Source organism: Procambarus clarkii, chromosome 9 (genome assembly GCF_040958095.1).
Source record: "Procambarus clarkii isolate CNS0578487 chromosome 9, FALCON_Pclarkii_2.0, whole genome shotgun sequence".
Taxonomy (NCBI): Eukaryota; Metazoa; Arthropoda; class Malacostraca; order Decapoda; family Cambaridae; genus Procambarus; species Procambarus clarkii.
In genome coordinates, this window is record NC_091158.1 from 6679979 (window position 1) to 6706028 (window position 26050).

Below are 26050 nucleotides of genomic sequence, written 5' to 3' on the forward strand. Positions count from 1 at the left end.
ATTTCAATTAAGCCCTGATGCTAAGAAAATAGTTAGAGGGATAGAAGCCCTAAACCAGAAAATAATAAACACAGAATATGCGGTCATATTCAATGATACATGTTTGAAAGAAAACCTGCTGCCAGTATACACCAATATATATATATATATATATATATATATATATATATATATATATATATATATATATATATATATATATATATATATATATATATATATGCGAACAAGCCTGAATGGTCCCCAGGACTATATGCGACTGAAAACTCACACCCCAGAAGTGACTCGAACCCATACTCCCAGGAGCAACGCAACTGGTAACTATAGGGCACCTTAATCCGCTTGACCATCACGGCCGGACAAAAGGAAGTGATAGCCGAAGCTATTTGAACCACTTCCCCGCCGGCAACTCGGATGGTAATCTTGGGCATAGCATAGCATAGCTTCGGCTATCACTTCCTTTTGTCCGGCCGTGAGGGTCAAGCGGATTAAGGCGCCCTGTAGTTACCAGTTGCGTTGCTCCTGGGAGTATGGGTTCGAGTCACTTCTGGGGTGTGAGTTTTCAGTCGTCATTATATATATATATATATATGTCGTACCTAGTAGCCAGAACTCACTTCTCAGCCTACTATTCAAGGCCCGATTTGCCTAATAAGCCAAGTTTTCCTGAATTAATATATTTACTATAATTTTTTTCTTATGAAATGATAAACCAACCCTTTTCTCTATGTATGAGGTCAATTTTTTTTATTGGAGTTAAAATTAACGTAGATATATGACCGAACCTAACCAACCCTACCTAACCTAACCTAACCTATATTTATAGGTAAGGTTAGGTTAGGTAGCCAAAAAAAGCTAGGTTAGGTTAGGTTAGGTAGGTTAGGTAGACGAAAAAACATTAATTCATGAAAACTTGGCTTATTAGGCAAATCAGGCCTTGAATAGTAGGCTGAGAAGTGCGTTCTGGCTATTAGGTACGACATATATATATATATATATATATATATATATATATATATATATATATATATATATATATATATATATATATATATATGTAATGCCTCCAAAACTTGCACGTGCAAGCTACTGATCAAACATACGTGTCAAGGAGTTTTATCTCTATTTCATTGACATATTTAAGAACCTTTGTATCTATGCAGCTACTCTAGACTATATAAAATGTTACACAGTTTGTGGCAACACACAGCTACGTGTACTAAACATCACATCTCGCAGGATGGTTAGTCATACAGGAGTATGTGATCTGTTGCTTTCACTGGCCGACTTTGGATGCACTATAAGGATATCTGCCGTATTCTTGACCGAGAAAGTCTGTGGTATTTGTTTATGGTCGTAACAGTCGTGCTGACGGTGGACATGTACAGGGTAAGTAATCCTTAAGAAAAGAATCCCATGAAGGAGAGGGAAAAGCGGCTGCTAATGCCAGTCAAGATTTTAAGTGCATGAATACGAGTTCTCCGAGTGCTGGGCTACTGCTGCTTTTTAAGAGGAACTGAGCGTGTGTAGAGCTTTCCTAACACCCTGACGCGAGAGGAAGACGCGGCAGGCGAGCCAGAAGGGCCCAGCCCCTCACGGAGACCTGATTATGAATAGTAAAATGGGATTCCAGGATGTACGGCGAAGACGTTATAATCACATTGACGACCAATCTTCCCCCACGATGAAAAACACGGCGCCCAGGAAGACAAGGGTGATGAAGGAGGAGGGTGATGAAGGAGGAGGGCGATGAAGGAAGACGACGATGATGAAGACGACGATGATGAAGACGACGATGATGAAGACGAGGGTGATGAAGGAGGAGGGCGATGAAGGAAGACGACGACGATGAAGACGAGGGTGATGAAGGAAAAGGAGGGAGAGAGGGAGAGAGGGGGAGATGAAAAGAAGGACGAGAAGGGTGATGAAGGATGAGGATGAAGAGAAGGGTGATGAAGGAAGAGAAGGGTGGCAGATCAAGAGAAGGCTGGTGGAACAAGAGAAGGATGATGAAGGAAGAGAAGGGTGCGAAAATAAGGCTTAGAGGAAAAGAGGAGGAAAAGTTGGAATAGGAGGTGATATGGTAAGGAAGGGGGCAGAAGAGTTGGGGAGAAGGGGTTAAGGAAGTGGAGGGAGGATAAAGAAGCAAAAGTTAACAGGAAAAAGGGAAACTACCAGAAAGTTGGTAAACAACCAATATAGTGCCACCATAAAAGAAAGACAGACAGGAGGCACTAAACTACTGGTCAGTGTTCCATGCAAGATGATGCTATACGGGATGTGTCTGAAACACTAAACAATTTCGGGGGAAGGAGGTGGGAGGATGTTACTGGCAGACAATACTCAGTAGCACAACTAACTTGGCAGCTCTCTTCTTTTCTACCAGTTTCTCGATGCTTCTAGAGCATTTGACAAAGTTTACTGTATCAAATTTTTAATGGGATCTTAGCAGAAAAGTTTGTCCTGCAATTGCTAGATATCTATACTTTTTTTTTTGTATCAAATCTGCTAAGTACCCGTGAACATTTCTCGCTAAAACAAAATAAGGTCAAACAAGTAGTAGTTTTTTTGTTTAACTGTTTGCTGTCTATCTTGATCCACCGTTGAAAACTGAGATCCAGCCGAGCAGGCTTTTGAATGCACAGTACTAAAGGATATCTTATTTTGCAATATTAATATTCTAGTTGTATTAGCACTTACTAAAATTGTCACAGGAAATTTAAATATATAAAAGATCGGATTTTAACGTAACTTTTTCAAAACGAGCAAATGTACTGCTGTTTTTAGCTGGCTGAATTTGTTTACTACAGTTCTTAAACTAAAACTGCTAGGCATATATTGATCCTAAAACATTCCAAAAATCATATGGGTCATATTATATCCTCAATGGGCTCTCTTGTCAACTTTTTGATACTATCAGAGACCTGGAAGTCAATACGTTATACAGAATAAATTTGGTCACATTTACATCCGATCGAAAGTAGTTGTTTAAGAGTCAGTGTCTCAGTCTGTATGGTCGTGAACTGTGGGACCTGTAAAATGCCCACTCTGGCAAGCTAAATTGTGGATAAAGAAGATGTTCAAGACGTATCGTATCGAGATGGCCATTCTCGCGCTCACTGCAACTTGCTGCCCGGCTACATATTCTGACCAACCCCAATAGCAATATTTACTCTAAAGGAAATCTCTCGTGCATCGAAAAGTTTTCTCTTATCAGGATTAGCTTATCACATGCCAATATCCTTTCAAAAAATATCAGCATTATTGAAAGAAAATATAACTTTGGAACCCCTAGGTGGATATATTATAAAAGAATGACTATTACAAAGATATGTCTATGTAATAAAAAATGAATATCGTTAAGTCACAGCTCATGAACCATGAATAGGATTCGAACTTGTACACTGGTTACTCCCAAGTACACGCCTTAAACCCACTGGACCACGCTATGCTACAAGAGTAATGTAACCTGGGACTCAATCCTTTAGGGGTCCTGAGGCATTCAGCTGATACCAAATCAGGGTTTCACACATTACCAACATACACTGATTTTTATCAGCTGGATACCTCAGCACCCCACCCCCCACTTTCTCCCCACCCATAAACTCCCAACTTCCTCAACATCAACTTCCTCCTCGCCCCCGCCCCCCCACACTACCAACTTCCTCCCCGCCCCCCCCCCCACACTACCAACTTCCCCCCCCCCCCCACTACCAACTTCCTCCCCGCCCCCCACACCGCTCTAACAATTAACACCCAACAGCAGTGCTCAGCCATGAGCATGCAGGGGTGACGTCAGTTTCTCTGTGACGAAGATGGATGATGGGGCGGGCCGCACATGCCTGGTGATGGGGGGGGGGCTTTTTTCATGTTGGAATTTAGGCCTCGGGCCAGGTACTGGAACTGGTTAGGTTATTCATCCCGTGTTATCCCCAGAACACAATCTGCCAACAATTTTACATCCAGGTCTCAAATTACTTGAGTAAACGTTAAGAAATGATCAACAACCGTCCTCACTGCCCAGGATCCGAACCCAGGTTAGCTTGCTTCCGAGGCTTGTATGTTAACCTCTGCACGACAGGGTGTCTTAGGGGGCGAGCTGGGGGGAGGGAGTGTGGGGAGGCACATGGTGAGTGACTGTCATCTGAAGGAAGAGAGAAGATGGTCACCTTGAAGTCTTAAGAAGGGGGTTAGGTAGAGGGTGGCACTGGCAGAGCAGGGAAGCGTCTTGAGGGTTTGTCAACTCGTTCTCTCAAATAATACACCACAGTTTGTACGCTGTTCCTCAACGGACAATAATACGGGGTTCTATGAAATGTTAGCTAAACGAACTATGGGATTCAGTTCCAAAACCAATTATGTGCATCTGTAACCCTTTCCATTACCGCCCACAGGGTAGGTATGGGGTGCATAATAAATATTTGAGTAATAAATAAATATGAAAAGTTGCAGCTCGCAAATAGCCAACCCTCCCCCACACTGCCCACTACCTACCCTCCCCCACACTGCCCACTACCTACCCTTCCCTACATGTGTAGTCGCATGTGGGGGAGGGGACGGTGGCAGTCTAAGGTTCGCGCGTTTTAGCAACATGTATTATGTTTGTTGTGGCAACTTAAGGGGGCGAGTTGAAATAATAGGAAGGTAAGAGAAGACATGCGAGGGTGAGCGGGTAGGTGTCTAAGCCGGAATAATGCCATCACTGGAGCCGTACAAAGAAAATCATCTAACCTTTGCGTTAACAATCTCGATTTTGCCAGATTGAATGCCCGAGGCACAAACGAAAAAGAGGGTCTTATTCCTAGCGGTGAGGCGCACTTAGTCTGTCTCCTGTCCGAAGGACAGGAGACAGAAGAGGGTTTGCACAATCCCAGTCCAACTGCCATTAGGGTCATTGGAGCACAAAATACTTCTCATCACGAAAAAGGTATGAAGGTATCATGAAGGAGGGTGAGTATGGGTTGATGGAAGGTAGGGTGGTGTAGAGAGGAAGATGGCTGGGTGGAGGAGATCCGAGAGGGTGAGATAGAGGGATGTGATAGGATGGGTGAGATAGGGGTAATAGGTGGGAATGCCGCAAGGCAGCACGATAGACGCGAATGTTAGGAAGAATCAAGTGGAGGCGTGATGCGAGGATGTGAACCGTAGGTGTATGTTGCATGTTGCTTAGATAACTCACTAGAGGCGAGAAGGCTGAGACACAAACATCACGGGGCGGGGAGACGCACAACATAAGGGTGGGGGAAGATTAGCAAGAGAAAGGGTTGGGGAAGATTAGCAACGAAGGGGTGGGGGAGATGAGCAACAAAGGGGGTGGGGAAAGATTAGCAACAAAGGGGGTGGGGGAGATTAGCAACAAAGGGGTGGGGGAGATTAGCAACAAAGGGGTGGGGAGAAAAACAACAAATATGTGGGGAGATGAACAAGATGGTGAAGGAACGAACACCAGGAGAGTGGGCAAACGAGCATTAAAAAGATGGAGATGAAAAAAAGTGTTGGGGAGATGAACAAAGATTGAGGGAGATACCTTGTATAAAATCCTACTACAGAAAATGGTGGAGAGATTAAAGTTTAACTGGGGTAGCGAGGAACTAAGGTAGTGAGTGAAGATAACGCCTGGAGTAACTAAAGAAGGAAGTGTTGTGTCAGAGTAATTAACACTGGAATGCATTAGGAAGTGATGTGGTGGAGGCAGATTCCATACAGTTTCAAATATAGATATGACTGAGCCCAATAGGCACAGTACCCTGTACACTAGTTGCTTAAGAGTTGAGAGACGGGACCAAAGGGCCGACGCTAAACCCCTGCAAGCACAATTAGGTGAGTGCTCATGCATACGTTGCATATATCTAAGCAATAATTCATGACCTAGAGAATAAACAGACTTACAAAGCACCGCTGGCCCGCCATTCAACGGGTCAAATACTGATAACGTACCACTCACATTATGGCTGGAGCCGCTAGACTTATCTGGAGCTTGAGCTGGTCAAGCCACAACACCAGGCACCAGCGGAACACACGTCATCCTGCCGATATAAACAGGAAACACACACACCAACCTCACCAATTACTTCAGTGTTCTAACTTAAACAAAACCATCTGGCCATGAGTGCTTGAGGAGGTCCTTCATTTAAGGGGAAATTAAAGTAATATTTGTAAAATAAATACTGTACCAAGTTCCAAAGATCACTAAAACGCTTGGATGACAGGTGTCCCGGAGGATGGCAGGTGTCCCGGAGGATGGCAGGTGTCCCGGAGGATGGCAGGTGTCCCGGAGGATGGCAGGTGTCCCGGAGGATGGCAGGTGTCCCGGAGGATGGCAGGTGTCCCGGAGGATGGCAGGTGTCCCGGAGGATGGCAGGTGTCCCGGAGGATGGCAGGTGTCCCGGAGGATGGCAGGTGTCCCGGAGGATGGCAGGTGTCCCGGAGGATGGCAGGTGTCCCGGAGGATGGCAGGTGTCCCGGAGGATGGCAGGTGTCCCGGAGGATGGCAGGTGTCCCGGAGGATGGCAGGTGTCCCGGAGGATGGCAGGTGTCCCGGAGGATGGCAGGTGTCCCGGAGGATAGCAGGTGTCCCGGAGGATGGCAGGTGTCCCGGAGGATGACAGGTGTCCAGGAGGATGACAAAGTGTCCATTACAAGAGAAACTTATTGAAAAGACAGCTTAGTATCCTGGTCCGAGGGCGTCTTATCCAGGGAAGTCCGGGTGCCAGAGAGTTGGTGGTAGGAAGTGGCGTCCTCTGGTCCACACAGCGTGTCACTTCAAAACACTGGCATGGAAGACGAGGCCGGACAGTGATACTTGCTGACAAAGCTTCCGTCCAAAGATTTTTAGTGACAATATTGGCAATGAAGATATCAATGAATGAGGAACAAGAAAAACAATGTAATTTGGCGAAGAGGAAGTATAATATTACTACGAGATATTAATAAACAAAATATTTTTGCGAATACTGATAAAGGAATAAATAAAAAAAACTTAGTAGAATGGTGAAGTGACAAGAAAAAATAGGAGGAGGATTCTGAAGATTCAAAAGGGCATAATAGGAACGAAAAATAATGTAGAGTAAATATATATATTACATGATTAGTTGAATCTAATAAAACAATGAGGTGGAAAAGTCAAACACAGGAAGATATTTTGCTAAGAATGAAGAGTGAGTAGCCGGGAGACTGACGGTGAAGGAACAGTGATATTAACGGCAAGCATCAACTTGTGCTGACTGAAGGAGACAGTAACACTTGATCGACTGAATACTTTGATAGTGGTGACGGAGGCAGGCGCGAGGCCAAAATGGTTTGGAACCGACTACATAATGCTCAATAAATATTTACGGCATATGATTCAAGAGTATCGGAGATATCTCACTTAAAGAAATCGAGTTTAAAACTATCAAGTTGTTTGGCATAAAAAGATTAAAAAACGAAAAAAAATTGGCTTGACTTCACTCGCGCCAATTAAAAGAAAAACGTCTGAAAGTGAGCGATCAAAAATACAGATAGCTAAGGTAACAGAACCATGTCTGCTGCACACAATTATTCCAAAGGCAAGGCTGAAGAACACGCATGTGGAGTGATGCAGACCAGTTATCTCACTCCACTGTAGAAATATGGAGGGATTTTTGTCTGATGAGGCACGGGAAAGAAAAAGAAAAGATTAAGGTAAACTTTTTGTACTAAAATACTTTATGTACACAGGAATTTATGTAGCCACCCTAGACTATATGGTTACATAGCATGTATTAAGAGCTAACTGTAATATTTAAAACCCCATCTCACAGGAGGGTTAGTCACAAAGGGGTAAGAGGTTCAGCACTGCCAGACTTTGCACCCGGTCCCGCCGGTGATACGCGTACTAGTGGCTGTACAAGAATGTAACAACTCTTGTATATATCTCAAAAAAAAAAAAAAAAAAAAAAAGATTCGTATTTTGTATTATTAGAATCCTCAAAATGGCATACTAAAAACCTGGAGCAGGAACTACGCAACCTGTACTAAACCTAAATAATCAATCCGAGGCCAAATATACTACATCTTAAGCCTAGAATAGTATTTTGTATGCTATATTAGGCCTAAGAAAGTTTAGGTTTGGTTGTCATCTTTGTCTTGCCTTCCACAAAATTAACAGTACAGAACGTGAACTTCTGCGGGTCTAACAGTTAATTTTTGTACGTTCGACCAATATTTGCTAGAAACACTACCATTTTTGGATAGGTTGTGAAATCAAGAAAGCCGTGCGGAAGGCAGACCTCGCGTGGTGCGGACGAGAGAAGGCAGACCTCGCGTGGTGCGGACGAGAGAAGGCAGGTTCAATATAAATCATAGACTTAGTTGGGTGCTGACAGTTGGTGCTGACTCACTCTGGAGGCTCGTTGTCCCGCCTCCTTTACCCTAACTTCACGCTTATCTGGATAGCTCTTCATTTCTTCACATCCTCTTCGCTTATATGATATTTCCGCCTACCCTCCAAAATTTATACCAGTAATAGGAACGTTTGGCTGAACGTATAAACATGCACTGTTGTGTACAAAAATAAAGATCACGTTTTGCACAACTGGAATACCACAAAGGGGCACGACAAAAACTTTAACAGTAGCTATACAACCTAACCTGTCCTAGGCCTAAATAAGCAATCATAGGTATAATACACCCCATCTTAGGCTTAATTTAGTGCATATGTATTATACTAGGCCTTGGTAAGCTTAGTTTTTGTTGTTGTCATCTTTCTCTATGATCTAGATCAAATCTACACTGATTGGTCATCTAATCCTGTCAATGGCAGGGCTGGTGCAGCATACACTGCAATTAGGAATAAGGCCTTTCAAAGCAGAAATGAAGAAAAAAGCACGTATTGAGAACTATGTTTCTTCAACGCAAGCAGAGCTAACTGCCATTGTTATGGCGTTAAGATCCCTTGAACGGAACACTAATGGCGCAGTGATTTGCACCGATTCAAAAGCAGCACTTCAAAGCCTTAGTAAAAATCGGGCAGAAAATCTTGCGACGCTGAAATTAAGAGATCTGTAAGGGTACTAACCAACCAGGTTTCGTCAAGTCGTTTTAAGTCGTCAAGTTTCTGCGGATCCCCTCCCATGTTGGAATATGTGGGAATGAACGAGATGTGCTGGCTGCTGAAGGTGACCATATTGAATACTTCATACCCATGACTTCTACAAATTAGACGTATTGTTAGGCAACATCACCGTGACAAGGTAACTGAGGAAAGGAGGATAGGAGCACAAATCAATGAATTTGTACGATGGTACAACATGGTTGCAGCTGGCAATCCCAATCCTTATGGACGAAGAAGAGGAGGACGCGGGAAAGAATCAGTAATAGCGAGAATCCGTCTTGGATACAAATATCAATGGAGATTCGGAATGAAAACAACAGCTTAGCAGCGGAGTTGCAGAATCTGTGGTGAGAGTGACGGACACCGCCTTGACCACTATCTACGTGACTGTGAACACCCGACACACATTAGAAATATGTGTAGGATAATAAACCCCACATTGTTTAAGTTAGGAAAACACTGTTTGTCAAATATTGATACTGTTCTTAAAAGATTCCCCCATTTTGCACCCGCAAGATAACATAACATTTTAAGGGTTGACAGATATTAATCTTCTTGTTTGAGGAGCTGTTCACTTGAGACAGTTAAGCAAGTCCCAGCTGTGTCTGGGTACAAGTGACAGAATGAACAACCCAGCGGGTTTTCTTCCTATTGGGGAGTGTTGCACATGCTGCTAAGGCGCTATGTCCACTCACAAGATGAGTGGCGCTGCCCAATAAACTCGCCCCTCGGGGAAAAAAAAAAAATAAAAAAAAAACACTCGTGCCCTCTTCAAAATGTGTTTTTTTTTTGGCGGAGAAACATTTGTATACCTTCTTTCCACAATTCCCAAATAAGTATTATCATATCTGTATGGTTATGCTTCATTACTCCTGCCGATTTTCTCATTTATACAATGCGTTAATGTAATCTAATTCTGCATTCATTTGCCTATCTTGCCTCCCCTCACTCGTCCAGTGAAGAGCCTCATAAAGCCTTTGACATTTTAGATGTACTTTTCGGTAAAAGCAAATCGCAAGCACAAAGTGTTTCCGTCATGTGTTCAAAAAATAGGTCAGTAAAATATCACGAAATTAGGAGAGACGAGACCTAAGGTACAACAGACTGCCGAGTGTGGAGACTCACACTATAACCTTTCTATATTACTCCTGATCCAGCCCTCACACTTATGGCATCGTAATGTTTACGTTATCGACCACAGCTTCAAAATTCCAGTATTTTAGTTAAATTAAAAACGCCGTAATATTTACGCTTTCTAAGGCTTGTGAGCATGGACTTGGATAGGTTGGGTAGTTGGCCCTAGGTTCGAACGCTTCTGGTTATGTACAATCACTTCAAATCTGACGCTTGTCAGAGAAAGTCGTGAGAAAGAGTTGGAAGTGGACACAATGGCTAAACGCTGTATAAATTACGGTGCGGGTCAGAGCTCGTCTTCCGCGCAAGGCAGAAACTTTCGCAGACAAACAGTAATGTCTCGTCATATTCCCTAAGAACTATAACAACACAAACCTACAAACCACATTAAAGAATGTAATTATTTTTTATTAAAGATAAAAACATTATTAACACTATCTTCCAACTATTTAACACTAAAGAAAAAAAATACTAAATCAACAGTATTTGAGATAAAATATTACATCAGATATTCTAAAATTATAGATGTGGTCTATTTTGATGGAAACCTTTGGAGAGGAGCGGGGAGGTCTAGACCGCCTCGCCCCTGTTCTATCACACACAATCTTAGCATTAATCTCTGTCCTGTACAATCTTGCCCAGTGTACCTGTGTACGACCCCAGCCCTAGGACCCACGAGGCTGTAGTGTACTTGTGCACGACCCCAGCCCGAGGACCCACGAGGCTGTAATGTACCTGTGCACGACCCCAGCCCGAGGACCCATGAGGCTGTAGTGTACTTGTGTACGACCCCAGCCCTAGGACCCACGAGGCTGTAGTGTACTTGTGTACAACCCCAGCCCTAGGACCCACGAGGCTGTAGTGTACCTGTGCACGACCCCAGCCCTAGGACCCACGAGGCTGTAGTGTACTCGTGCACGACCCCAGCCCTAGGCCTCATAAAATCATGATACAAAATAATCATCATGGACTATCAGAGGTTAAAAACTCTGGCGATAATAGATCATTACAGAAAGTACATACACGCAAACAAAATATTGTTGTAAAGTGTAAAGCCCAAGCATAAGGCGAAGACAGAGGATTACAGACGAGAGTTTACAGCACTCCAACAGGTACCAAATATCGTTGTGTATCGCGTCTTAACATTCCCGCTGGCGAGAACGTATAACAGCTTCGTGTTCCAGTGTTATATCTGCTAGTATTCAGAAAAAGGAAGAAAAACTTGTTTCGTACCTTAGTGTCATATAACCAAAATTCATTACAAGCAAAACGTGTTTATTACATACCCGAGGAGCCAAAAGTTGAAATCCCTCCAAAAATGTTTGTGTGTCGGTCTGTCTCGCTTCTCGAAGTGGACACAGACTGAAGTATTTCTCCATTCCCGGGGTATAAGAGGTAGCGTTTTGATATGCAAATTATTTCCAGTATTTACAAATGTGATATTTCAAGTCCTGAAGCTCAGCGTTTTATTGGAAATTAAATAAAAATATATTTCTCAAAGGGAAAATGTTGAGAGTTCGATTAAGGGGCGTGGTGTATACCTGTCTGTACTTACATAACAGCACATATCTATCCGAGCTTGCAGAACCTGGCCTCACAGTTCCTGGGCCTCACATTTCCAATTTGTCAGTCGGATAATGCAATGACTCCTAATCCCCTTGTTCCATGACATACCAACTTTCCTAAAAGTACGGACAGTGGGACCCCCCTACTATTTCCCCTCTCTACTTTGTTCCACTTGCTTACTGACTGGTCATACTCTGAGGAAATATTTCCTCACCCCCGTGGCTCATAACAGTGTCACGCGCCCATATGCTTGTCCTCGCGTAATGTTATAAACCTCCCAGTGTCGACCTCTTGTTGGTGTACTGACGCGCGTGCGCACTAGCAGGCAGATGTGTGGGCACATGGCTCTTGTTAAGCTGAAGGTGCACGAAATCATACGTAAACAATCGTTATCATATTAGCATGTGTGGGTATGCTGAGGTATTCAAGGCGTGTGGGTCTGCTGAGGTATTCAAGGCGTGTGGGTATGCTGAGGTATTCAACGGTGTGGGTCTGCTGAGGTATTCAAGGCGTGTGGGTCTGCTGAGGTATTCAAGGCGTGTGGGTCTGCTGAGGTATTCAAGGCGTGTGGGTCTGCTGAGGTATTCAAGGCGTGTGGGTATGCTGAGGTATTCAAGGCGTGTGGGTATGCTGAGGTATTCAACGGTGTGGGTCTGCTGAGGTATTCAAGGCGTGTGGGTCTGCTGAGGTATTCAAGGCGTGTGGGTATGCTGAGGTATTCAAGGCGTGTGGGTATGCTGAGGTATTCAAGGCGTGTGGGTCTGCTGAGGTATTCAAGGCGTGTGGGTATGCTGAGGTATTCAAGGCGTGTGGGTATGCTGAGGTATTCAAGGCGTGTGGGTATGCTGGGGTATACAAGGCGTGTGGGTATGTTTTGGCGAAAAATCCTGCGTTAAGGACGAGAGAGAGATAAAAGGTGCTCACGACTGAGAAAGGAGTGTGGGCGTGTGGAGAGTCAAGAGAGGAAAGGGCGCGAGACAGAGAACGTGGGCGTGTGGGCGTGGTGATACTGGGATGAAGGCGCTCGGGTGAGAGGGTTGAGGAAGTGGAGAGGGCGCGCGGGTGAGGAAGATGAGAGGGCGCGCGGGTGAGGAAGATGAGAGGGCGCGCGGGTGAGGAAGATGAGAGGGCGCGCGGGTGAGGAAGATGAGAGGGCGCGCGGTGTGCGGGCGTGTCATCGAGGCGTCAAGAGTGATGCCTCATCTCTGGTCTATGATAAACTGTCGTCCGGTATGTCATACATTATTCATGCCGGATGAGCCAAAAGATTGACAGAGCGAGATATCTAGAAAACCATGCCGGCAGGAGGGCGGAAGGGGGACGGGGGATCTTGAGAAGGGACAGAAGAGATGGGGAATGGGAAAAGATGGGGAAGGGACAGGATGGAAAGGCGAGACATGAAGGAAATGTTACAAGAAGGCAAATTAATAGGAAATCATAGTGCACATCGGATAATCGGCAGTCTGCTTGGAGGACTGGTGCAGCTTAACTAGGAAATTTTGACGATATAGACAGGATGACTGCTATATAGGCACAAGAGACAGGAAGACAGGATGACTGCCAGGCACAAGAGATAGGAAGACTGCCAGGCACAAGAGACAGGAAGACTGCTAGGCACAAGAGACAGGAAGACTGCTAGGCACAAGAGACAGGAAGACTGCTAGGCACAAGAGACAGGAAGACCGCTAGGCACAAGAGACAGGAAGACTGCCAGGCACAAGAGACAGGAAGACTGCCAGGCACAAGAGACAGGAAGACTGCCAGGCACAAGAGACAGGAAGACTGCTAGGCACAAGAGACAGGAAGACTGCTAGGCACAAGAGACAGGAAGACTGCCAGGCACAAGAGACAGGAAGACTGCCAGGCACAAGAGACAGGAAGACTGCCAGGCACAAGAGACAGGAAGACAGGATGACTGCTAGGCACAAGAGACAGGAAGACTGCCAGGCACAAGAGACAGGAAGACAGGATGACTGCTAGGCAAGGTGCAGGAAAGAAAAGAATGGGTTATCCGCACCTTCACAATACGCTGAAGGCTCTCGACATTGTACCCAACAAAAGGACTGATAAAGTCTGAGAAGCAAATTGGATTAACTGGGAACTGGCTGCATGAACATAAAAGAATATTAAAATTATAGAGCAACGGAACAGTCCTGTCGGCCATACCAGACACAACACAAGGACCCAAGAGCTGACGCTTGTCCTGCAATCACATATAATATTCACAAATCAGAACAAGGACCCGGATTAGAATCCCGGCCAAGGCAGAAACATATGGGCTGTTTATTCTTTCAAATGATGCATCCCTTTACCTAACAGTAAATAGGTACCTAAATGGGAGTTAGCTGCTACAGGCTGCATCCTGGGGATGTGCTCACCTACTAGTGCTTGCGGGGGGGTTGAGCTTCGGCTCTTCGGTCCGGCCTCTCAGCCGTCAATCAACTTGTACAAATTCCTGTGTATATGTATGCGTGTGAGAAATATGTAGAAGAAATGACGGTAAAAATTAGGTCGGGAGTCAGGATATAGACAATCGATGGTTAGACAAGCGGGGTTCAAGAGCTATCAATTCGATCCTGCACACACACACACACACACACACACACACACACACACACACACACACACACACACACACACACACACAGGTCAGGGAAATGGCTACTGGAGTTTAACACCAGTAAATGTAAAGTTATGGAAATGGGATCAGGTGACAGGAGACCAAAGGGACAGTACACAATGAAGGGGAACAGCCTACCTGTAACGATTCGAGAAAGAGACTGGGAGTGGATGTGACACCTAATCTAACTCCTGAGGCACATATAAGTAGGATAACGACAGCAGCGTACTCTACAGTGGCGAAAATTAGAACTTCATTCAGAAACCTAAATGAGGAGGCTTTTAGGGTGCTTTACACTGCCTACGTGAGACCCGTCTTAGAGTATGCCGCGCCATCATGGAGCCCCCACCTGAAGAAACACAAAGAAACTGGAGAAGGTTTAGAGGTTTGCGACGAGGCTTGTCCCAGAGTTACGAGGGATGGGATATGAAGAGCGTCTGAAGGAACTGAACCTTACGACACTAGAGAAAAGAAGGGAGAGAGGAGATATGATAGGGACATATAAAATACTCAGGGGAATTGACAAAGTGGAAATAAATGAAATGTTCACACGTAATAATAACAGAACGAGGGGACATGGGTGGAAACTGGAAACTCAGATGAGTCACAGAGATGTTAGGAAGTTTTCTTTTAGCGTGAGAGTAGTGGAAAAATGGAATGCACTTGGGGAACAGGTTGTGGAAGCAAATACTATTCATACTTTTAAAACTAGGTATGATAGGGAAATGAGACAAGAGTCATTGCTGTAAACAACCGATAGCAGGAAAGGCGGGATCCAAGAGTCAATGCTCGATCCTGCAAGCACAAATAGGTGAGTACACACACACACAGGATATAGACAACCGATGGTTAGACAAGCGGGGTTCAAGAGCTATCAATTCGATCCTGCGCGCCCGCGCGCGCGCGCGCGCACACACACACACACACACACACACACACACACACACACACACACACACACACACGAGGGGGGCCTCGCGGCTGAGTAGATAGCGCTCGGGAATCGTAGTCCTAAGAGCCCGGGTTCGAGTTCCAGCGGAGGCAGAAACAAATGAGCAGTTTCTTTCACCCTGATGTATCTGTTCACCTAACAGTAAATAGGTACCTGGGAGTGAGACAGCTGCTACGGGCTGTTTCCTGGGGATGTATGTACGCGCGCTTGTGTTAGAGAAATATATGCAGTACATATAATAGAGGAAAATAGACTGGTTAGAAAAAGCTCGATTCTGCAGACACAAATACTAAATCCAAATAGTAAATACACACACACACAGACACACACACACACAGACACACACACACACATACACACACACACACAGACACACAGACACACACACACACACACACACACACACACACACACACATACACACACACACACACACACACACACACACACACACACACACACACACACATCCATCCCATCTGCTCATCATGGGGAACGTCAATCACGGAAGGATAGACTGGGAGAACAAGGAACCGCACGGAGGAGAGGAAACATGGAGAGCTAAACTACTGGAGGTGGCAACAAAAAACTTTCTAAGCCAGCATGTCAGGGAACCCACAAGAATGAGAGGAAACGATGAACCAGCGAGACTCAGCCTAGTTTTCACTCTGAGTGACTCCGACATAAGGGAAATTGACTTAGATGCCCCAGTAGGGATGAGCGATCACTGTGTACTGACGTTTGAGTATCTGGTCGAAGAGTGGTTAAAGTACTCGCGAAAGGGAACTGAAAACTAAAGGCTAGCATTCCGTAAGGGAAACTATGAGGAGATAAGAAAATCCCTAACAGATATAACAAGGGAAACAGAGCTCAGGGGTAAGACGGCCCAAGACATGATGGAATGTATCACGCAGTGTAAGGAGGCAGCAGAAAAGTTTATCCCGGCCCAAGAGGGAAAAAAACTGCAATACAGATGAGAAACCCATGGTTTAATCAGAGATGTAGGCTAGCTAAGCAACTAAGTAAAAGAGCGTGGAGAAACTATAGAAATAACAGGACACTTAAGAGCAGAGAAGGATACCAGAGAGCCAGGAATGAATATGTCAGGGTGAGAAGAGAGGCAGAAGGGCAATATGAAAATGACATAGCAAGCAAGGCGAAGACAACCTAAATTGCTGCACCGCCACATCAGGAGAAAGACAACAGTGAAGGAACAGGTAATGAAACTGAGGATAGGGGCAGACAGATTCACTACAAACGATAAAGAAGTGTGCGAGGAACTCAATAATAAATTCCAGGAAATCTTCACATTAGAACAAGGAGAAGTTCCAGAGATGAGAAGGAATAGCTAACCAGGCACCATTAGAGGAGTTTGAGATTACCAGTGGGGATGTAAGGAAGCTTTTGCTTGAGTTGGATGTGACAAAGGCTATAGGCCCTAGATTGAATATCGCCACGGATACTAAAGAAGGAGCAGAAGCACTGTGTCTGCCACTCTCCATGATGTATAACAAATCACTGGTAACATGTGAACTGCTACAAATTTGGAAAATGGCAAACGTAATCTCGATATACAAGAAGGGGGGATAGATAGGAAAAACTGAACTACAGGCCAGTCCCTAACTTGCATACCATACAAGTCAATGGAGAAGATTGTGCGAAAAAAGCTAGTGGAACATCTGGAGCGAAGGAACTTTGTGACACAACACCAACATGGTTTCTGGGATGGCATGTCATGCCTCACAGGATTAACTGAATTCTACGATCAGGCAAGAACGAGAGGGGGTGGGCAGACTGCATATTTATGGATTGTTAAAAAGCCTTTGACACTGTACCACACCAGAGACTAGTGCGAAAGCTGGAGATGCAGGCAGGAGTGAAAGGAAAGGTACTCCATTGGATAAGGGATTGCCTAAGTAACAGAAGACAGCGAGTCAGTGAGGGTGAGGCTTCATATGGGTGAGGCTTCATATTGGCGAGGCGTCACCAGTGGAGTCCCGCAGGGTTCAGGCCTCGGACCTATACTGTTTCTGATGTATGTAAATGATCTACCAGAGGGTATAGAATCATTCCTCTCATTGTTTGCTGATGATGCAAAAATTATGAGGAGGATTAAGACGGAGGAAGATAGTATGAGGCTACAAGATGACCTAGACAGACTGAACGAATGGTCCAACATATGGCTACTAAAGTTCAACCCGAGTAAATGCAAGATAATGAAACTTGACAGTGGAAACAGGAGGCCAGACACAAGATACAGAATGGGAGATGAAATCCTTCATGAAACGGACAGAGGGAAAGATCTAGGAGTTGATATCACACCAAACCTGTCTCCTGAAGCCCACATCAAAAGAATAACATTTGCGGCGTATGCAAGGCTGGCTAACATCAGAACTGCCTTCAGGAACCTGTGCAAGGAATCATTTAGAACCTTGTATATCACATATGTAAGACCAACCCTGGAGTATGCGACTCCAGCATGGAGCCCGTACTTTGTCAAGCACAAGACGAAGCTTGAAAAAGTTCAGAAGTATGCCACTAGGCTAGTCCCAGAACTAAGAGGCATGAGTTACGAGGAAAGGCTGCGGGAAATGCAACTCAGAACACGGGAAGACGGAAGAGTAAGGGAAGACGTGATCACTACCTTCAAAATTCTCAGAGGAATTGACAGGGTAGATAAAGATAAACTGTTTAACACGGGTGGGACGCGAACAAGGGGACACAGGTGGAAACTGATTATCCAAATGAGCCACAGGGATATTAGAAAGACCTTTTTCAGTGTCAGAGTAGTTAACAGGTGGAATACATTAGGCAGTGATGTGGTTATATGTAGGTTATATGTGCTAAAACAACTACAAATTTCTTAAACAATTTATGATGCAAGGAAGATGTGACATTTGGAGCATAGCTCTACCTGTAGCCTAAGTGTAAATGTGTAATAATGAATGTAATAACACACTTTCCTTATCTCAAACTGCAAAATATAATTAATTTAACAAATAACAACGAGACGAAAAATTAAAGCCATCCTCTCCTTGTGAACTTTCTCAAACTTTATATTTTAAATGTTTGTTTGTAAGAAATCTATGAAGACAGTTCGTTCAAAGTTGATGGAAGATTGAACACGTTTACTGAATAGCAACGAGCGGAGTTGCCTCAGCCATCCACCCGATTCCTAAGAAGCCAGGATATGATTAGAGCAATTATCACATTATAAATTAAAAGTATTTTTAAGAATATTGGCACTGGAAAATGATTCTTACTGTCGGATGCACAAGAGTCCAAGTTTGTCAGCCACTAGAACTGTACACAAAGAAAATCGACTCATGAAAAGGCTCCCATAATCGTGAGAAATTAAACGATTATCAACCCTGGATAATACCGTAATTGATAGCACAACGAACTTAACTGAACTGCTATCATCGGCGTTGAAAACGGACATTCGATCTTCATTACCCAGAGAAAACCTGACAAGTTTGGGAAAAAGCTGGCGGGCGGAAGCTTCCCCTCAGAATAGGACACACTGACCCACACGAGAACAGGGCGCCCAGACCCACACGAGAACAGGGCGCCCAGACCCACACGAGAACAGGACGTCCAGACCCACACGAGAACAGGGCGTCCAGACCCACACGAGAACAGGGCGTCCAGACCCCACACGAGAACAGGACGTCCAGACCCACACGAGAACAGGGCGTCCAGACCCACACGAGAACAGGACGTCCAGACCCACACGAGAACAGGACGTCCAGACCCACACGAGAACAGGGCGTCCAGACCCACACGAGAACAGGGCGTCCAGACCCACACGAGAACAGGGCGTCCAGACCCACACGAGAACAGGGCGTCCAGACCCACACGAGAACAGGACGTCCAGACCCACACGAGAACAGGGCGTCCAGACCCACACGAGAACAGGGCGTCCAGACCCACACGAGAACAGGACGTCCAGACCCACACGAGAACAGGGCGTCCAGACCCACACGAGAACAGGGCGTCCAGACCCACACGAGAACAGGGCGCCCAGACCCACACGAGAACAGGGCGCCCAGACCCACACGAGAACAGGACGTCCAGACCCACACGAGAACAGGGCGTCCAGACCCACACGAGAACAGGGCGTCCAGACCCACACGAGAACAGGGCGCCCAGACCCACACGAGAACAGGGCGTCCAGACCCACACGAGAACAGGGCACCCAGACCCACACGAGAACAGGGCGTCCAGACCCACACGAGAACAGGACGTTCAGACCCACACGAGAACAGGGCGTCCAGACCCACACGAGAACAGGGCGTCCAGACCCACACGAGAACAGGACGTCCAGACACACGAGAACAGGGCGTCCAGACCCCACACGAGAACAGGGCGTCCAGACCCCACACGAGAACAGGGCGTCCAGACCCCACACGAGAACAGGGCGTCCAGACCCCACACGAGAACAGGGCGTCCAGACCCCACACGAGAACAGGGCGTCCAGACCCCACACGAGAACAGGGCGTCCAGACCCCACACGAGAACAGGGCGTCCAGACCCCACACGAGAACAGGGCGTCCAGACCCCACAAGAGAACAGGGCGTCCAGACCCCACAAGAGAACAGGGCGTCCAGACCCCACACGAGAACAGGGCGTCCAGACCCCACACGAGAACAGGGCGTCCAGACCCCACACGAGAACAGGGCGTCCAGACCCCACACGAGAACAGGGCGTCCAGACCCCACACGAGAACAGGGCGTCCAGACCCCACACGAGAACAGGACGCAGTAAACACGGAAACAGGACACAGATGACGAGAACAGAACAGGACGCGGAAAACATCACGAGCACAGGAGTACGTCAGAGGCCGCTAAACGTATACCCAACCACTTGGGCTGGAGGGTAGAGCCACGGTCTCGCTTCCTGCAGGTCGGCGTTCAATCCCTGACCGTCCAAGTGGTTGGGCACCATTCCTTTCCCCCTGTCCCATCCCAAATCCTTACCCTGACCCCTTCCAAGTGCAATATAGGCATGGTGGCTTGGCGCTTTCCCTTGATAGTTCCTTCCCTTTGTACAGTAATGCTGGAGCAGCTGCAACTAGTCAGATTACCGCCTCTATACCCATATCAGCCTAGCCTGGCTTTGTGCCCAGGAGAGGCCACTCCATAGTCTCCTGAGACTGGCGAATGACTTCTATCTCTGTATTTTAAACATTTAAATTGGTTATTTTCACAGCTTCATCCTCCCTCAATTCGCCCATTTACCCGAAATTATTGTTGACAATTTAAAATATTTTTTTAAACTTTAATTTTACAAAAAATTAAAAAAAAGTAATATTAATGTTCACGAAATAAAAAAGTTTATAAGTCATAAGTTACATGCTTAATAACGCGTAACTATAATAAATACTATAACCCGTATTTTCATCTCATTAAATTTAAATCCGACTGCAAAAAAACATTCAATTTTTTTATTGCAAATGGATTAATAAGATATTAGAACTATTTATTAGAATAGAACTAGCGGCACAACAATTTGCTACCTGAACATTAAAATCATAGGAGGAATAATATTTTGTGATTCAAAGTCTGCTCTTCAAGCAATCGAAAACTATTTCTGGAAATTCGACAATAAGAACCTCATAAATATATGAGGTTCAATTATAAATGACCTAATCGCTGCACAGAGTAAAGGGTTTCGAATCTCCTTTGTATGGATACCTTCACACATAAATATAACCCATCATAATGAGACAGACATTGCAGCCAAATTAGCGTGTAACAAAGATAAAGTTGAATTGGATCTAGGTATCCCCATCTCTACTGTCAAAACTATATTGTTCCAAACACTCAGGTCTGATAGAGAAATTACCGACTCCCAACGACCTGAAAGCACCAGAATAAAAAAACTATGATTTGTTCAGATCTAAAACTTTATGTTTATGGGCAGTACAAAACGTCCACCAGACTGTGCGACACAGTGGTTGCCAGGATCAGGTTGGGTTACCGTTACCTGTGGCAGGTGGCTACAGGTGACGGATCTCCCAATCCTGAGCACTCCAGGTGCAAACTCTGTGAGCAGAAACTGCGGCATGATCTCCCACACTACATCACCGAATGCCCAGTTATTAGACCATTCAGACCCATTAGCATGAGGTACCTGGAACTTCGCAATTACTTTATTCACTCTCGTGTTCATGATATCCTCATAATGCACCCAGAGTCTGCCAGTGAAGACTACTGACCACACGGCTCTGTATGACTAACCATCCTGTGTGATGTGGATTTTTAGCATCACGTAGCTAGTTTTTTTTTAACACGCTGTACTCCACTTTATATAGTCTAGGGTAGCTGCACAAATGCAGTTGCACCTAAATGTGCTAATAATAAAAAAAAATAAAGATATAACAATATTCCTATAACTTGAGACAAATCTTTAGGTCCTTAAGCCATACACAAACTGTCATACTCAATTTATGACATACGAGTTGTCATCTTGACAAGACACGGTCCCAACGCATATATTGACCACAACATACCACAAGAAATGAGTCGTAAGTGTCTCGGTAAAATTAATAAAGAAGCCGGAAATGAATTAGATCAAATCTACACTGATGTTTTATCTAATATTACCAATGGCAGAGCTGGAACAGCATTCACTGTAATTAGGAAAATGTCTTTCAAAACGGAAATGAAGAAAGAGCACCTTTGAGAACTATGCCTTTTCGACGCAAGCAGAGCTAACTGCCATTGTTATAGCATTAAGATTCCTTCAAAGAAGCAAAAATGGTGCATTGATTTGCACAGATTCAAAAGCTACACTACAAATCTTTAGGAGAAAACAAGCAAAAATAGTGATAGTCACTGAAATCAAGAGCTGTGAAAGAGCTAACCAATCAGGGAAAAGTGACCAAGCTCTTGTGGATTCCCTCCTATGCTGGAATCTGTGGAAATGAATGAGCAGATGTGCTGGTTGCTGAAGGAAACCATATTGCAACTCGTCCTCAGACCAAGTCCATTCCATCCAGAAGTCGACCCCAAAGACGCATTCACTAATTTTAACATGCTATTTTTTTTTAATTCAAAATAGGAATTTTCTCAAATATAAATTAATATTGTTGTTGGTTAGGTTACGTGTATAGTTTATGTTGGCAATTATTTGTAGAACGTAGGTGAAGCATTTACAGCATTGTGGTTCGAACAAAAGTCGTCAGCGAAGCACTTGTTCCGGAAGTGTTCGGACGTCATCTGTTGAGAGTCATGAGTCGCGTGAAAGCCATTTTAATTCATAAATAGGGGATTTGGCGGGTGCATGAAATGAACTTTGGACTTTTGTTTATGAGTACGGGCTGCATATTGAATACTTTACACCCAAGACTTTTCTATAAGTTAAAAGGTATTATCAGGCCACATCACCATGACAAAGTAACCGAGGAAAGGAGGATAGAAGAACCAGTGAAACTGTACGCTGGTACAATGAGGGTGCAGCTGGCAATCCCAATCATTATGGACGAAAGGGAGGTGGCCGCGGGAGATAATCAGCAATACCAAGAATTCGTATTGGATACAAATATCCATGGAGATTCGGAATGGAAACAACAGCTGAACAGCGAAGCTGCAAAATCTCTGGTGAGGGTGTCGGACACCGCCTTGACCACTCCCTGGGTGACTGTGCCAGTCTAAGAGACATCAAGAATACGTTTAGAATAATAAACCCCCCACGTTGTTTTTGTTACGAAAACACTCAAAAATAGATACTGTTCTTAAAAGATCTCCCCCATTTTGCACCTGCAAGGTTACGTAACTTTAGGATCTGGTAAATATTAATCTTCTTGTTTGATAAACTATTCACCTGAGACAGTTAAATAAGTCCCAGCTGTGTCTGGGTACAAGTGACAGGATGAACAACCCAGCGGGCTTTCTTCCTATTAGAAGTGTTGTACATGCTGCTATGGTGATATGTTTACTCACAGACTGAGTGGCGCTGCCCAATAAACTCGCCCTTCTGGGCAAAATGATAACTGCTCAATCGTCTGATGACGCTCAGAGTCTTCACACAATAACTCAAGTCATTTTAAGTTATGTACATTTTAAGTACATATTACTGTATGTGAACTTGCTTCAAGAACATGATGGCCTCCTGTGAACAGCTCCAGAATCCTGCTAATACATGTCCCTGACCCTATGTCAGTGTGCCATAAATATTTAGTAATAATAAAAAAATTCTAACTGAAAGCATTGTTGAGTGTGGCCGCTCTCCTCCAGCGTGGGTGTCAAGTGAGTTGCCAATAGACATTCGGACGCATGAGCTCTTGGATTACATCACTGCACTTCTAATTGATTAGTTAATTCTTACTCTGAAAATCACAGCTAGCCATTGGCTTACACACGCTAAAGTAATGCGACAATGAAAGTGACATTCGAGTCTCATTAAATCATCTTTTCTAGCCTTGGAAACAAATTTTCACATATGCCCTAACACACTAATTATTAATCACATCCTAAGCTAACTGGAAATAGTTCGTGAATGATATTTACGTAGAATGATGTCACAGATTACAACGTAACAAGGGACAAAACAATTCAAATTTATATTCATAAGCAAATACTGAATTTCAAGCGAGACAAAATTTGCCGAAGTATCTAGAATGCAGTAAAAAAAAAAAACACAAGGAGAACTGAGACTTAATGTGAACTTAATGTGACAGATTGCTCTGTTAAAAAAAAAGTGTGGCGACGGCGATAGACAATGTGAGCTTGACTCCGAAGGATACTGATGAGTGGAAAGTCGCTAGAAATAAGAAACTGAAGATTACCGTGAAGAAGCTTCGTGTTAGGACCTCCATTGCCGACAATGCATTGAACGATAAGCACTCCGAGGCGGCGGAAACGTTGTCTCCAGGTAGGGCACTGAAGATGAAAAATATCTTGGATTTGTCGGCGAGGTAGCACCTCGCCGACAGAATTTATACACGGGTCCAGCAGTTAAGGCGGTGAAAGAACTCAATAAGATGGGAAAATCTTGGTTTTAGGGAATTCTCAAGTATAATAAGCACACAGTTTTGTTTTTGTTTAACTGATGCTCTTAAAAGGATGAGGGTGTATTTTCCTGAGGCTGGTGTGTACGCGAAATAGTGCACACGATGAACATTTTGGCTCAATGGGATCTTGTATACTGTTTTCATTTCGGTTAGAATAAATGATGTTGGCTAGAGTCGAAGAGAGGAACCTAACAAATATTCAAGTTATCACTTGATACGATTAAGGGTTAGTTAATTAATTAAAATTTAATTAAAATAATTAATTAAAATAATTAATTAATTAAAATACGATTAAGGGAAGGAGTTCCTATCGTATGTGAAGTTCTGCCAAAGTTCAGTGTTAAGCCATGAGTGAATCTCAAGGGCAATTGGAGTAAATCATCGACTTCAAAGGGGTAATTTTGATAATTCAATCCCATTTAATAACAGAAACTCGTTCATTGGGAAGAACTCTATGGACGTACATCACGTCTTCAGGGTAGGACGTATCCAGGGATAGGGTGTCGAAATTAGCAGAGTCGTTGGAAGAAGCAGTTAATACGACTTTAAACTATTACAGACTAATTGTAAATGTGAACACGAATGATGAGGCGGCATAGGACATTGTGTGAACAGGACACAAAAAATGGAAATGCAAGATGCACGGGTGTAAAACGTTCGGGGAAAAAATAAAGGTGGCAGATACTTGCATAATGGTAACAACCTAAAGGTATACTACACAACACCAGGAGTACTGGAAATAAAATAGAAGATTTCTATGAACTTCTATGAACAGAAAAAAATCTATATTATTCCGTGAACAGGAACATGGATTAAAGAGCCAGATCATTTCCTTCAAAACATCTGCGCTTTAAGTTTAGGAAAAATTATGTGCTTTCATTTTTTATGGCTATCAAGGCTCTTTGGCGTAAAAACACCTTGGACGTTGTCTTCGGGGTCCACCAAGTGATTTCTTTATTTTCAGGTACGTTTGGGAAGAAAATCCTTGTTCAGAAAAGCAAATTGTTGAAAATACCGCAGCATTTTTGTCGCTTCCACGTGTCCAATTATAAAGCCTTTGCAGTTATCATTTGTATGTGAAGACGCAAAACAAATTCAAATTGAACAGCAGGTTTAAAATGTATTCACCCATTGGCAACTAGACAGGTTTTGATCGTAGCCGATAAAGGAAAGTATCCCAGTTTCCTTGCCGAACATTTGCCACAAACATTATGACGATTATTGAAAACAAAAATACTACATCTATATATATAAACTCTACGCTATTTATAATTAAAAAAATAAAATGTTTATTCAGGTAAAGTACATACATACAAGATGTGATACAAACATTGATGGATTTATAGATAAAGCTAATACATACAATGCCTAAAGCCACTATTACGCAAAGCGTTTCGGGCAGTAATAATAAAAAAAATAATTTTTTTTTTTTATATATATATATTTTCTTTTAAAAATATATTTATATTTTTATAAAAAATATAATATATTTAATAATATAAAAAAGAGGTTGGAATTCGGGTACTCGGCCAAACAATAAAAGAAAAACCATGTAATACCACAATAGGCGGTAAAAATTAAAATAATATATTGAGTTGATCCCCGAGGGCCGCTCCAGGTAGTTCTACTTCAACATTGTCATAAGTCACGCAATTTATTAAAGTTATTTTTTCTAACAGGTTCATATTT

General features: G+C 43.9%; 1 protein-coding gene across 1 annotated transcript; it reads left to right on the forward strand.

Moving 5' to 3' along the window:
- Nucleotides 1-1749: 1749 nt before the first annotated feature.
- Nucleotides 1750-24097, forward strand: LOC123766048 (serine/arginine repetitive matrix protein 1-like). The gene is made up of 4 exons (XM_069321333.1): nt 1750-1810; nt 18821-20108; nt 22727-22949; nt 24029-24097. Exons 1-4 carry the CDS (start codon nt 1750-1752, stop codon nt 24095-24097), a joined length of 1641 nt encoding a protein of 546 aa, XP_069177434.1.
- Nucleotides 24098-26050: the final 1953 nt, after the last annotated feature.